At 49.3% G+C, this 12,500-nt stretch overlaps 1 protein-coding gene across 1 annotated transcript in view; it reads left to right on the forward strand.

The window, feature by feature from the left end:
- Positions 1-12,500, forward strand: part of LOC149984267 (intermembrane lipid transfer protein VPS13B-like) — a 721,339-nt gene that overhangs the window by 648,270 nt on the left and 60,569 nt on the right. Inside the window, 1 exon segment of the mRNA XM_090230526.1 lies at positions 10,631-10,786. Within this exon segment, the coding sequence (XP_090086652.1) occupies positions 10,631-10,786 (156 nt within the window).

The following is a 12,500-nucleotide window of genomic DNA, read 5'->3' on the forward strand; positions in this document are numbered from 1 at the left end:
ACCACCACTCAGTGTGTGTGTGTGTGTGTGTGTGTGTGTGTGTGTGTGTGTGTGTATGTGTGTGTGTGTGTGTGTGTGTGTGTGTGTACACCACCACTCAGACTGTGTGTGTGTGTGTGTGTGTGTGTGTATACACCACCACTCAGACAGTTTGTATTTTTGCTGGCTCCCGTTGTCCACAGACACTTGCGGCCCTCTGGCTTGGAAGCTCTCTGTCTGGAATGCCATGGTAACGCAGGAGAACTATGGGACAATGCTGGTCCTGTCTCTATTGTTCTCCTGCAGACCCACAGCACATCCCCTCAATGAGGCCTGTCTGTAGTCTGGACCTCCTTCCTCCCGCTCCAAAACAATGCATTACACTTGTGGCCGTTGATGTCGGGTTGTCTTGTTTTGTAGAGACAGAGACTGGGTTCACTACCCTACATACCTCCTGTGATAGAGACTGACTTGTCCACTACCCTACATACCTCCTGGGATAGAGACTGACTGGTTCACTACCCTACACACCTCCTGGGATAGAGACTGACTGGTTCACTACCCTACATACCTCCTGGGATAGAGACTGACTGGTTCACTACCCTACATACCTCCTGGGATAGAGACTGACTGGTTCACTACCCTACATACCTCCTGGGTTCACTACCCTACATACCTCCTGGGATAGAGACTGACTGGTTCACTACCCTACATACCTCCTGGGATAGAGACTGACTGGTTCACTACCCTACATACCTCCTGGGATAGAGACTGAGACTGGTTCACTATCCTACATACCTCCTGGGATAGAGACTGAGACTGGTTCACTACCCTACATACCTCCTGGGATAGAGACTGACTAGTTCATTACCCTACATACCTCCTGGGATAGAGACTGACTGGTTCACTACCCTACATACCTCCTGGGATAGAGACTGACTGGTTCACTACCCTACATACCTCCTGGTATAGAGACTGACTGGTCCACTATCCTACATACCTCCTGGGATAGAGACTGACTGGTCCACTACCCTACATACCTTCTGGGATAGAGACTGACTGGTTTACTACCCTCATACCTCCTGGGATAGAGACTGACTGGTGCACTACCCTACATACCTCCTGGGATAGAGACTGACTGGTTCATTACCCTACATACCTCCTGGGATAGAGACTGACTGGTTCACTACCCTACATACCTCCTGGGATAGAGACTGACTGGTTCACTACCCTACACACCTCCTGGGATAGAGACTGACTGGTTCACTACCCTACATACCTCCTGGGATAGAGACTGACTGGTTCATTACCCTACATACCTCCTGGGATAGAGACTGACTGGTTCACCACCCTACATACCTCCTGGGTTCACTACCCTACATACCTCTTGGGATAGAGACTGAGACTGTTTCACTACCCTACATACCTCCTGGGATAGAGACTGAGACTGGTTCACTACCCTACATACCTCCTGGGATAGAAACTGACTGGTTCACTACCCTACATGCCTCCTGGGTTCACTACCCTACATACCTCCTGGGATAGAGACTGACTGGTTCACTACTCTACATACCTCCTGGGATAGAGACTGACTGGTTCACTACCCTACATACCTCCTGGGATAGAGACTGACTGGTTCACTACCCTACATACCTCCTGGGATAGAGACTGACTGGTTCACTACCCTACATACCTCCTGGGATAGAGACTGACTGGTTCACTACCCTACATACCTCCTGGGATAGAGACTGACTGGTTCACTACCCTACATACCTCCTGGGATAGAGACTGACTGGTTCACTACCCTACATACCTCCTGGGATAGAGACTGACTGGTTCACTACCCTACATACCTCCTGGGATAGAGACTGACTGGTTCACTACCCTACATATCTCCTGGGATAGAGACTGACTGGTTCACTACCCTACATATCTCCTGGGATAGAGACTGACTGGTTCACTACCCTACATACCTCCTGGGATAGAGACTGACTGGTTCACTACCCTACATACCTCCTGGGTTCACTACCCTACATACCTCCTGGGATAGAGACTGACTGTTTCACTACCCTACATACCTCCTGGGATAGAGGGGTAGTCCATGTCCTCAGTTGTCTCAGTGTTAACCTGGTGTTCATTAGCTCGGTCGCAGCTCCCTGATCCTTCACCACCAGACAGGCAGGGCCCTGTTTCTCTGTTTCACCTTCCTGAACACATCCTCTCAGGACAACAACACACAAGCAGGGTCCCATCAGTCAGTTGGCATGGATGAGGACAACAGGAAGTAATACAGGAAGGATGGCTCCAAGTTCCCCTGCAGTCTGAGGACATCAGGAAGTAATACAGGAAGGATGGCTCCAAGTTCCCCTGCAGTCTGAGGACAACAGGAAGTAATACAGGAAGGATGGCTCCAAGTTCCCCTGCAGTCTGAGGACAACAGGAAGTAATACAGGAAGGATGGCTCCAAGTTCCCCTGCAGTCTGAGGACAACAGGAACAGGAAGGAACAGTAGTAATGGGACAGCCACTGCTGCTTTGCTGCTCTGCACTGAGGCTTGGTCTCTTGTTCCTCTGAGGGTCCAGGAGTGATGATCACATTCTCACTGAGGAGAGGAGAGGAGAGGAGAGGAGAGGAGAGGAGAGGAGAGGAGAGGGGAGAGGAGAGGAGAGGAGAGGAGAGAACATGAAAGGAAAGGAGAGGAGAGGACATGAAAGGAGAGGAGAGGAGAGGAGAGGAGAGAACATGAAAGGAGAGGAGAGGAGAGAACATGAAAGGAGAGGAGAGGAGAGGGCATGAAATGAGAGAAGAGAACAGGAGAGGAGAGGACATGAAAGGAAAGGAGAGGAGAGGACATGAAAGGAGAGGAGAGGAGAGGAGAGGAGAGAACATGAAAGGAAAGGAGAGGAGAGGACATGAAAGGAAAGGAGAGGAGAGAACATGAAAGGAAAGGAGAGGAGAGGACATGAAAGGAGAGGAGAGGAGAGGAGAGGAGAGAGCATGAAATGAGAGAAGAGAACAGGAGAGGAGAGAAGAGGAGAGGAGAGAACATGAAAGGAGAGGAGAGGAGAGAACATGAAAGGAGAGGAGAGGAGAGGGCATGAAATGAGAGAAGAGAACAGGAGAGGAGAGGAGAGGACATGAAAGGAAAGGAGAGGAGAGAACATGAAAGGAAAGGAGAGGAGAGGAGAAGAGAGGAACAGGAGAGGAGAGGAGAGAACATGAAAGGAAAGGAGAGGAGAGGAGAAGAGAGGAACAGGAGAGGAGAGGACATGAAGGGAAAGGAGAGGAGAGGAGAAGAGAGGAACAGGAGAGGAGAGAACATGAAAGGAGAGGAGAGAACATGAAAGGAGAGGAGAGGACATGAAAGGAGAGGAGAGGAGAGGAGAAGAGAGGAACAGGAGAGGAGAGAACATGAAAGGAGAGGAGAGAACATGAAAGGAGAGGAGAGGACATGAAAGGAGAGGAGAGGAGAGGAGAAGAGAGGAACAGGAGAGGAGAGAACATGAAAGGAGAGGAGAGAACATGAAAGGAGAGGAGAGGACATGAGAGGAGAGGAGAGGAGAGGAGAGGAGAGGAGAGGAGAGGGCATGAAATGAGAGAAGAGAACATGAGAGGAGAGGAGAGGAGAGGAGAGAACATGAAAGCAAAGGAGAGGAGAGGACATGAAAGGAGATGAGAGGAGAGGAGAGGAGAGGGCATGAAATGAGTGAAGAGAACAGGAGAGGAGAGGAGAGGAGAGGAGAGGAGAGGAGAGAACATGAAAGGAGAGGAGAAGAGAGGAACAGGAGAGGAGAGAACATGAAAGGAGAGGAGAGGAGAGGACATGAAAGGAGAGGAGAGGGCATGAAATAAGAGAAGAGAACATGAAAGTAGAGGAGAGGAGAGGAGAGGAGAGAACATGAAAGGAAAGGAGAGGAGAGGACATGAAAGGAGAGGAGAGGACATGAAAGGAGAGGAGAGGAGAGGAGAGGGCATGAAATGAGAGGAGAGGAGAGAACATGAAAGGAAAGGAGAGGAGAGGACATGAAAGGAGAGGAGAGGACATGAAAGGAGAGGAGAGGAGAGGAGAGGAGATGAGAGGAGAGGAGAGGGCATGAAATGAGAGGAGAGGAGAGGAGAGGAGAGAACATGAAAGGATAGGAGAAGAGAGGAACAGGAGAGGAGAGAACATGAAAGGACATGAAAGGAGAGGAGAGGAGAGGAACAGGAGAGGACATGAAAGGAGAGGAGAGGAGAGGAACAGGAGAGAACATGAAAGGAGAGGAGAGGACATGAAAGGAGAGGAGAGGACATGAAAGGAGAGGAGAGGAGAGGAACAGGAGAGGACATGAAAGGAGAGAAGAGGAGAGGACATGAAAGGAGAGGAGAGGAGAGGACATGAAAGGAGAGGAGAGGAGAGGAGAGGAGAACGAGTGATGGTTACAGTGGTCCTCTCAGGAGAAGAGAGAGGACAGTAGACTAGTGATTACAGTGGTCCTCTCAGGAGAAGAGAGAGGACAGTAGACTATTGATTACAGTGATCCTCTCAGGAGAAGAGAGAGGACAGTAGACTAGTGATCACAGTGGTCCTCTCAGGAGAAGAGAGAGGACAGTAGACTAGTGATTACAGTGGTCCTCTCAGGAGAAGAGAGAGGACAGTAGACTCTTGATTACAGTGGTCCTCTCAGGAGAAGAGAGCGGACAGTAGACTAGTTATGACAGTGGTCCACTCAGGAGAAGAGAGAGGACAGTAGACTAGTGATTACAGTGGTCATCTCAGGAGAAGAGAGAGGACAGTAGACTAGTGATTACAGTGGTCCTCTCAGGAGAAGAGAGCGGACAGTAGACTAGTTATGACAGCGGTCCTCTCAGGAGAAGAGAGAGGACAGTAGACTAGTGATTACAGTGGTCCTCTCAGGAGAAGAGAGAGGACAGTAGACTAGTGATGACAGCGGTCCTCTCAGGAGAAGAGAGAGGACAGTAGACTAGTGATTACAGTGGTCCTCTCAGGAGAAGAGAGAGGACAGTAGACTAGTGATTACAGTGGTCCTCTCAGGAGAAGAGAGAGGACAGTAGACTAGTGATTACAGTGGTCCTCTCAGGAGAAGAGAGAGGACAGTAGACTAGTGATTACAGTGGTCCTCTCAGGAGAAGAGAGACGACAGTAGACTGGTGATTACAGTGGTCCTCTCAGGAGAAGAGAGCGGACAGTAGACTAGTGATTACAGCGGTCCTCTTCCTGTCCGGGGGGGGGGGGGGGGGGGGGGGGTCTGTGTGGGCTCGTGTCTGGAAGTAAGGAATCTGTCATTTTTTACATTAGTGTGTTTTACCAGGAAACGTTGTTGTGATATATTAATGGGAACGGCCCTATGACGTAGCAGGGTGGTAGACGTTACACACACAGCCCAGCGGGGGTTGTGTTAATTGACTCACAGCAGGGTAATTTACAGCAATGGGTGGTGTTGTTGCTTCACAGCGGTCTGAAACGCTGCGCCACAACTATGTGCTTGGGTTTTTTTTTTTTTTTTTGTCCGTCTGTAATCCCCATGGAAACAGACTGATCCTCTGTGGCCGCCAATACCTCCGGAGAAAAAAAAAACCCAGGAAACCCGGCGCGAGAGAGTCTTGCTAGGTGTGTTAATGATTTGTGACACGGGGATCACCAGAGGTATTGATTTTCATCTGGTGACAGTGGTGAGGGCGGGGAGGGGGGGGGGGGGGGTTATAGACGATGTCCTCATCCTGTCTCCCGGCCACGCTGTTGTCTTGACCTTTAAAGAGCTTTGTAATATGAGCGACAGGCAGATGTTGCTTGTTACAGTCGTTCTCAGCTCTACCTTGTACCTCCATTGACGTTGTTTCTCCCCGATGATGATGAAGGAAAGTTTTGCTTCTCCTGTTACTCGGCGTTCAACAAAGTCTTTGACTTGTGAAATATGTCACAACGAGACCAGTCTGTCACAACGAGACCAGTCAGTCACAACGAGACCAGTCTGTCACAACGAGACCAGTCAGTCACAACAAGACCAGTCAGTCACAACGAGACCAGTCAGTCACAACAAGACCAGTCTGTCACAACAAGACCAGTCAGTCACAACGAGACCAGTCAGTCACAACAAGACCAGTCTGTCACAACGAGACCAGTCAGTCACAACGAGACCAGTCAGTCACAACAAGACCAGTCTGTCACAACGAGACCAGTCAGTCACAACAAGACCAGTCTGTCACAACGAGACCAGTCTGTCACAACGAGACCAGTCAGTCACAACAAGACCAGTCTGTCACAACGAGACCAGTCAGTCACAACGAGACCAGTCAGTCACAACGAGACCAGTCAGTCACAACAAGACCAGTCAGTCACAACAAGACCAGTCAGTCACAACAAGACCAGTCAGTCACAACAAGACCAGTCAGTCACAACAAGACCAGTCTGTCACAACAAGACCAGTCAGTCACAACGAGACCAGTCAGTCTATAAACTGTGAAATTCAGACAGAAATATCCCTGTTCCTGTGATTCTTGTTGTTTTTCTGCTATGAGTCTATAACATGAAGAGAACCAGTCTAATGTCCAGGGTTAGGACTGTTCTGGTACTACCCAGCTTCCACCAGCCCAGTCAGGCTTCCCTCTCTCTCTGTTTGTCTTAGTGTCTGTCTCATTCTGTACTGCAGGCTTCCCTCTCTCTCTGTCTTAGTGTCTGTCTCACTCTGTACTGCAGGCTTCCCTCTCTCTCTGTCTTAGTGTCTGTCTCATCCTGTACTGCAGGCTTCCCTCTCTCTCTGTTTGTCTTAGTGTCTGTCTCATCCTGTACTGCAGGCTTCCCTCTCTCTCTGTTTGTCTTAGTGTCTGTCTCATCCTGTACTGCAGGCTTCCCTCTCTCTCTGTTTGTCTTAGTGTCTGTCTCATCCTGTCCTGCAGGCTTCCCTCTCTCTCTGTTTGTCTTAGTGTCTGTCTCATCCTGTCCTGCAGGCTTCCCTCTCTCTCTGTTTGTCTTAGTGTCTGTCTCATCCTGTCCTGCAGGCTTCCCTCTCTCTCTGTTTGTCTTAGTGTCTGTCTCATCCTGTCCTGCAGGCTTCCCTCTCTCTGTTTGTCTTAGTGTCTGTCTCATCCTGTCCTGCAGGCTTCCCTCTCTCTCTGTTTGTCTTAGTGTCTGTCTCATCCTGTCCTGCAGGCTTCCCTCTCTCTCTGTTTGTCTTAGTGTCTGTCTCATCCTGTCCTGCAGGCTTCCCTCTCTCTGTTTGTCTTAGTGTCTGTCTCATCCTGTCCTGCAGGTTTCCCTCTCTCTCTGTTTGTCTTAGTGTCTGTCTCATCCTGTCCTGCAGGCTTCCCTCTCTCTCTGTTTGTCTTAGTGTCTGTCTCATTCTGTACTGCAGGCTTCCCTCTCTCTCTGTTTGTCTTAGTGTCTGTCTCATCCTGTCCTGCAGGCTTCCCTCTCTCTCTGTTTGTCTTAGTGTCTGTCTCATCCTGTCCTGCAGGCTTCCCTCTCTCTCTGTTTGTCTTAGTGTCTGTCTCATCCTGTCCTGCAGGTTTCCCTCTCTCTCTGTTTGTCTTAGTGTCTGTCTCATCCTGTACTGCAGGCTTCCCTCTCTCTCTGTTTGTCTTAGTGTCTGTCTCATCCTGTCCTGCAGGTTTCCCCAACTGGTGGCCCGATGTGATTTTTATTTGGCCTCCAGAGTTTTCTGAGCAAAACAAAAAATACCAACTTGTGAATGTAGTTGATGATCTCTGCTGTGGCCGTGTTAATGGTCCAGCTGGGTTTTTGTGTTGGTTCTGGGTTCCTCCTCCGTTCTGTTCTGTTCAGCTGAGACATTAAGGCATATGTCTCTGTGGAATGACTTGGCTGTGTTTCTTAGTGAACTTCTCCTCGGGGGTGGAGCAGAACAGTAAAACAGGGCCAGCCAAGAGGACATGTTGTTCATTTTATCAGGCGGTGTTGCTCTGTTCCACTCACTGCTGTTAACCTAGTCTCTGGCAGACCAGGCCAGACCAGACCAGGCTAGACCAGACCAGACCAGGCCAGACCAGACCAGACCAGGCCAGACCAGACCAGGCCAGACCAGGCCAGACCAGACCAGACCAGGCCAGACCAGACCAGGCCAGACCAGGCCAGACCAGGCCAGACCAGACCAGGCCAGACCAGGCCAGACCAGACCAGGCCAGACCAGACCAGACAAGGCCAGACCAGACCAGACCAGGCCAGACCAGACCAGACCAGACCAGGCCAGACCAGACCAGACCAGACCAGGCTAGACCAGACTAGACCAGACCAGGCTAGACCAGCCTAGAACAGACCAGACCAGACTAGACCAGACCAGACCAGACTAGGCCAGACCAGACTAGACTAGACCAGACTAGACTAGACCAGACTAGACCAAACCAGACCAGACCAGACCAGGCCAGACCAGACTAGGCCAGACCAGACTAGACTAGACCAGACCAGACTAGGCCAGACCAGACTAGACTAGACCAGACCAGACCAGACTAGACCAAACCAGACCAGACCAGACCAGACTAGACCAAACCAGGCCAAACCAGGCTAGACCAGACCAGACCAGGCCAGGCCAGACCAGGCTATGGAATAGGGCCCTGGTCTAAAGTAGTGCACTATATAGGGAATAGGGCCCTGGTCTAAAGTAGTGCACTATATAGGGAATAGGGCTCTGGTCTAAAGTAGTGCACTATATAGGGAATAGGGCCCTGGTCTAAAGTAGTGCTCTATATAGGGAATAGGGCTATGGTCTAAAGTAGTGCTCTATATAGGGAATAGGGCTCTGGTCTAAAGTAGTGCTCTATATAGAGAATAGGGCTATGGTCTAAAGTAGTGCTCTATATAGGGAATAGGGCTCTGGTCTAAAGTAGTGCTCTATATAGGGAATAGGGCTATGGTCTAAAGTAGTGCACTACATAGGCAATAGGGTCCTGGTCTAAGTAGTGCACTATATAGGCAATAGGGTCCTGGTCTAAAGTAGTGCACTATATAGGGAATAGGGTTCCATAGGACTCTGGTCTAAAGTAGTGCACTATATAGGGAATAGGGCCCTGGTCTAAAGTAGTGCACTATATAGGGAATAGGGCCCTGGTCTAAAGTAGTGCACTATATAGGGAATAGGGCTCCATTTGGGACTCACCCTTCATTCAGACCTGTGTTGTTTTCCTTCGTGTCCAGAACAGTGGTGTGTCACTGTTTATCTGCTTGGATTGACGCTGAACTCAAATAAGAGAGTCCGCGACCATTTGAAGTCTGAGGGGAGGGAGACGTTATTGTGTCTGTTCCCTAAAGGTCACGGCCAACCACAGGCATGATAAAAACGGACCGGGGGAGGAGGGGGCCAAGGGGGGAGGAAGGGAGGGGCTGTTGAAATAACAAACTCTCCTCTCCACAGATGGGCCTGAGGTGCTCTCCTGAGGTGTGTGTGTGTCGAGGCTCTCTCCTCTCCTCCAGCCCTCTGTTTCCTCTCCTCCAGCCTTCTCTCTCCGCTCATCTCCTCCGCTCTCCTCTCCTCTCCTCTCCTCCCCTTCAGCCCTTATCTCTCCTCTCCTCTCCTCTCCTTCAGCCCTATCTCTCCTCTCCTCTCCTCTCCTCTCCTCTCCTCTCCTCTCCTCTCCTCTGGCTCTCCTCTCCTCCCCTCATGTAGACCAGTGACTGCCACTAAACCCTCTCCTCTCCTCTCCTCTCCTCTCCTCTCCTCTCCTTCAGCCCTATCTCTCCTCTCCTCTCCTCTCCTTCAGCCCTATCTCTCCTCTCCCCTCCTCTCCTTCAGCCCTATCTCTCCTCTCCTCTCCTTCAGCCCTATCTCTCCTCTCCTTTCCTCTCCTTCAGCCCTATCTCTCCTCTCCTCTCCTCTCCTCTCCTCTCCTCTCCTCTCCTCTCCTCTCCTCTGCTCCTCTCTCTGATGTTTGCCACTTCTTCCTGGGAGTAATTCCTCAACGCCGCCCGGGATCTGAGAAATGATGTCATTTCCATGTAGAAGGCTGCCTCGGCCGAGCGACGAGGATGATGATCTGGGAGTAACTGAATTGAGGCTTTGATTAGTGGTGTTATTGTAATGGGATCTCTGTTCAGACGAGAGGCAGTGTGGAGTTCACACAGGATCAAAGAGTGTGTGTGTGTGTGTGTGTCTGTGTGCGTGCGTGTATGTGTCTGTGTGTGTGTGTGTCTGTGTGTCTGTGTGCGTGCGTGCGTGTGTGTGTCTGTGTGTGTGTCAGGGCCCTGACCAGGTACCTCTGACTACCTTCCTGACCCCACTGTGTTTCATAAATGCTGTGATTACTGTATGTTAATGTTTGTCTCTTCTCCTCCCCCCCCCCCACCCTCTCCTCCTCTCCTCTCCCCTCCTCTCCTCTCCCCTCCTCTCTCTCCCCCCCTCTCCTCCTCTCCCCTCCCCTCTCTTCTCTCCTCCTCTCCCCTTCCTCCCCTCTCCTTCTCCCCCCTCTCCTCCTCCCCTCTCCTCCTCTCCTCCTCTCTCCCCCCCCTCTCCTCCTCCCCTCTCCTCCTCTCCTCCTCTCTCCCCTCCCCTCTCTTCTCTCCTCCTCCCCCCTTCCTCCCCTCTCCTTCTCCCCCCTCTCCTCCTCCCCCTCTCCTCTCCTCCTCCCCCCCTCTCCTCCCCCCTCCTCTCCACCCTCTCCTCCCCCTTTCTCCCCCCCCCTCCTCCTCTCTCCTCCTCTCCTCCAGCTCCTTCATATCTGTATAGAGGGCTGGGGTAACTGGCGTTGGTCTGAGGCCTTCAGTGTGGACAACGTGGGGACTCTGTTGAGGACTATTCAATATAAAGGACGGACTGCCTCGCTCATCATCAAGGTGTTGCAGCTCAACGGTGTCCAGAAACAGGTACCGTATTCAATTCAATAAATCTTTATTGTTCCCAAAAGGCAATTCATGTGCAACCCGTCCTCCTGTCGTGCCATTCTGTTTGTCTTTGTCCTCAGTTTACTGTGTTAGTTTAAACCCCTCTAACTAACTAACTAACTAACTAGCAGCTGAACACTAGTCTACACCTCCACTATCGGTTTACTGTGTTAGTTTAAACCCCTCTAACTAACTACCTAACTAACTAACTAACTAACTAGCAGCTGAACACTAGTCTACACCTTCACTATCAGTTTACTGTGTTAGTTTAAACCCCTCTAACTAACTACCTAACTAACTAGCAGGTGAACACTAGTCTACACCTTCACTATCAGCTGCTGTGTTAGTTTAAACCCCTCTAACTAACTAACTAACTAACTAACTAGCAGGTGAACACTAGTCTACACCTTCACTATCGGTTGACTGTGTTAGTTTAAACCCCTCTAACTAACTAACTAACTAACTAACTAACTAGCGGCTGAACACTAATCCACACCTTCACTATCGGTTTACTGTGTTAGTTTAAACCCCTCTAACTAACTAACTAACTAACTAACTAACTAACTAACTAACTAACTAACTAACTAGCAGCTGAACACTAGTCTACACCTTCACTATCGGTTTACTGTGTTAGTTTAAACCCCACAAACTAACTAACTAACTAACTAACTAACTAACTAACTAACTAGCGGCTGAACACTAATCCACACCTTCACTATCGGTTTACTGTGTTAGTTTAAACCCCTCTAACTAACTAACTAACTAACTAACTAGCAGGTGAACACTAGTCTACACCTTCACTATCAGTTTACTGTGTTAGTTTAAACCCCTCTAACTAACTAACTAACTAACTAACTAACTAGCAGGTGAATACTAGTCTACACCTTCACTATCAGTTTACTGTGTTAGTTTAAACCCCTCTAACTAACTAACTAACTAACTAACTAACTAGCAGGTGAACACTAGTCTACACCTTCACTATCAGTTTACTGTGTTAGTTTAAACCCCTCTAACTAACTAACTAACTAACTAACTAACTAGCAGGTGAACACTAGTCTACACCTTCACTATCGGTTTGCTGTGTTAGTTTAAACCCCTCTAACTAACTAACTAACTAACTAACTAGCAGCTGAACACTAGTCTACACCTCCACTATCGGTTTACTGTGTTAGTTTAAACCCCACTAACTAACTAACTAACTAACTAACTAACTAACAGCTGAACACTAGTCTACACCTTCACTATCAGTTTACTGTGTTAGTTTAAACCCCTCTAACTAACTAACTAAATAACTAACTAACTAACTAGCAGGTGAATACTAGTCTACACCTTCACTATCAGTTTACTGTGTTAGTTTAAACCCCTCTAACTAACTAACTAACTAACTAACTAACTAACTAGCAGGTGAACACTAGTCTACACCTTCACTATCGTTTTGATCCATACTGCTATTAAATTCAGTAACTCTTTATGGGTGCAGAAACAGGTCCTGGACATCACAGGACGCTGTCTGAGCTCCCTACCCATCACTTCCTGTTGTGACTGAGTCCTCATTTAACTCTTTAGTCACCACTCATTCACTAGCAGCTGAATGACACACCTTTACCTTATCAAGAGAGAGCTGAATGACACACCTTATCAAGAGACAGCTGAATGACACACCTTATCAAGAGACAGCTGAATGACACACCTTATC

The sequence above is a fragment of the Oncorhynchus mykiss genome, chromosome 3 (assembly GCF_057628025.1).
Source record: "Oncorhynchus mykiss isolate SJ-2025 chromosome 3, ASM5762802v1, whole genome shotgun sequence".
NCBI lineage: Eukaryota > Metazoa > Chordata > Actinopteri > Salmoniformes > Salmonidae > Oncorhynchus > Oncorhynchus mykiss.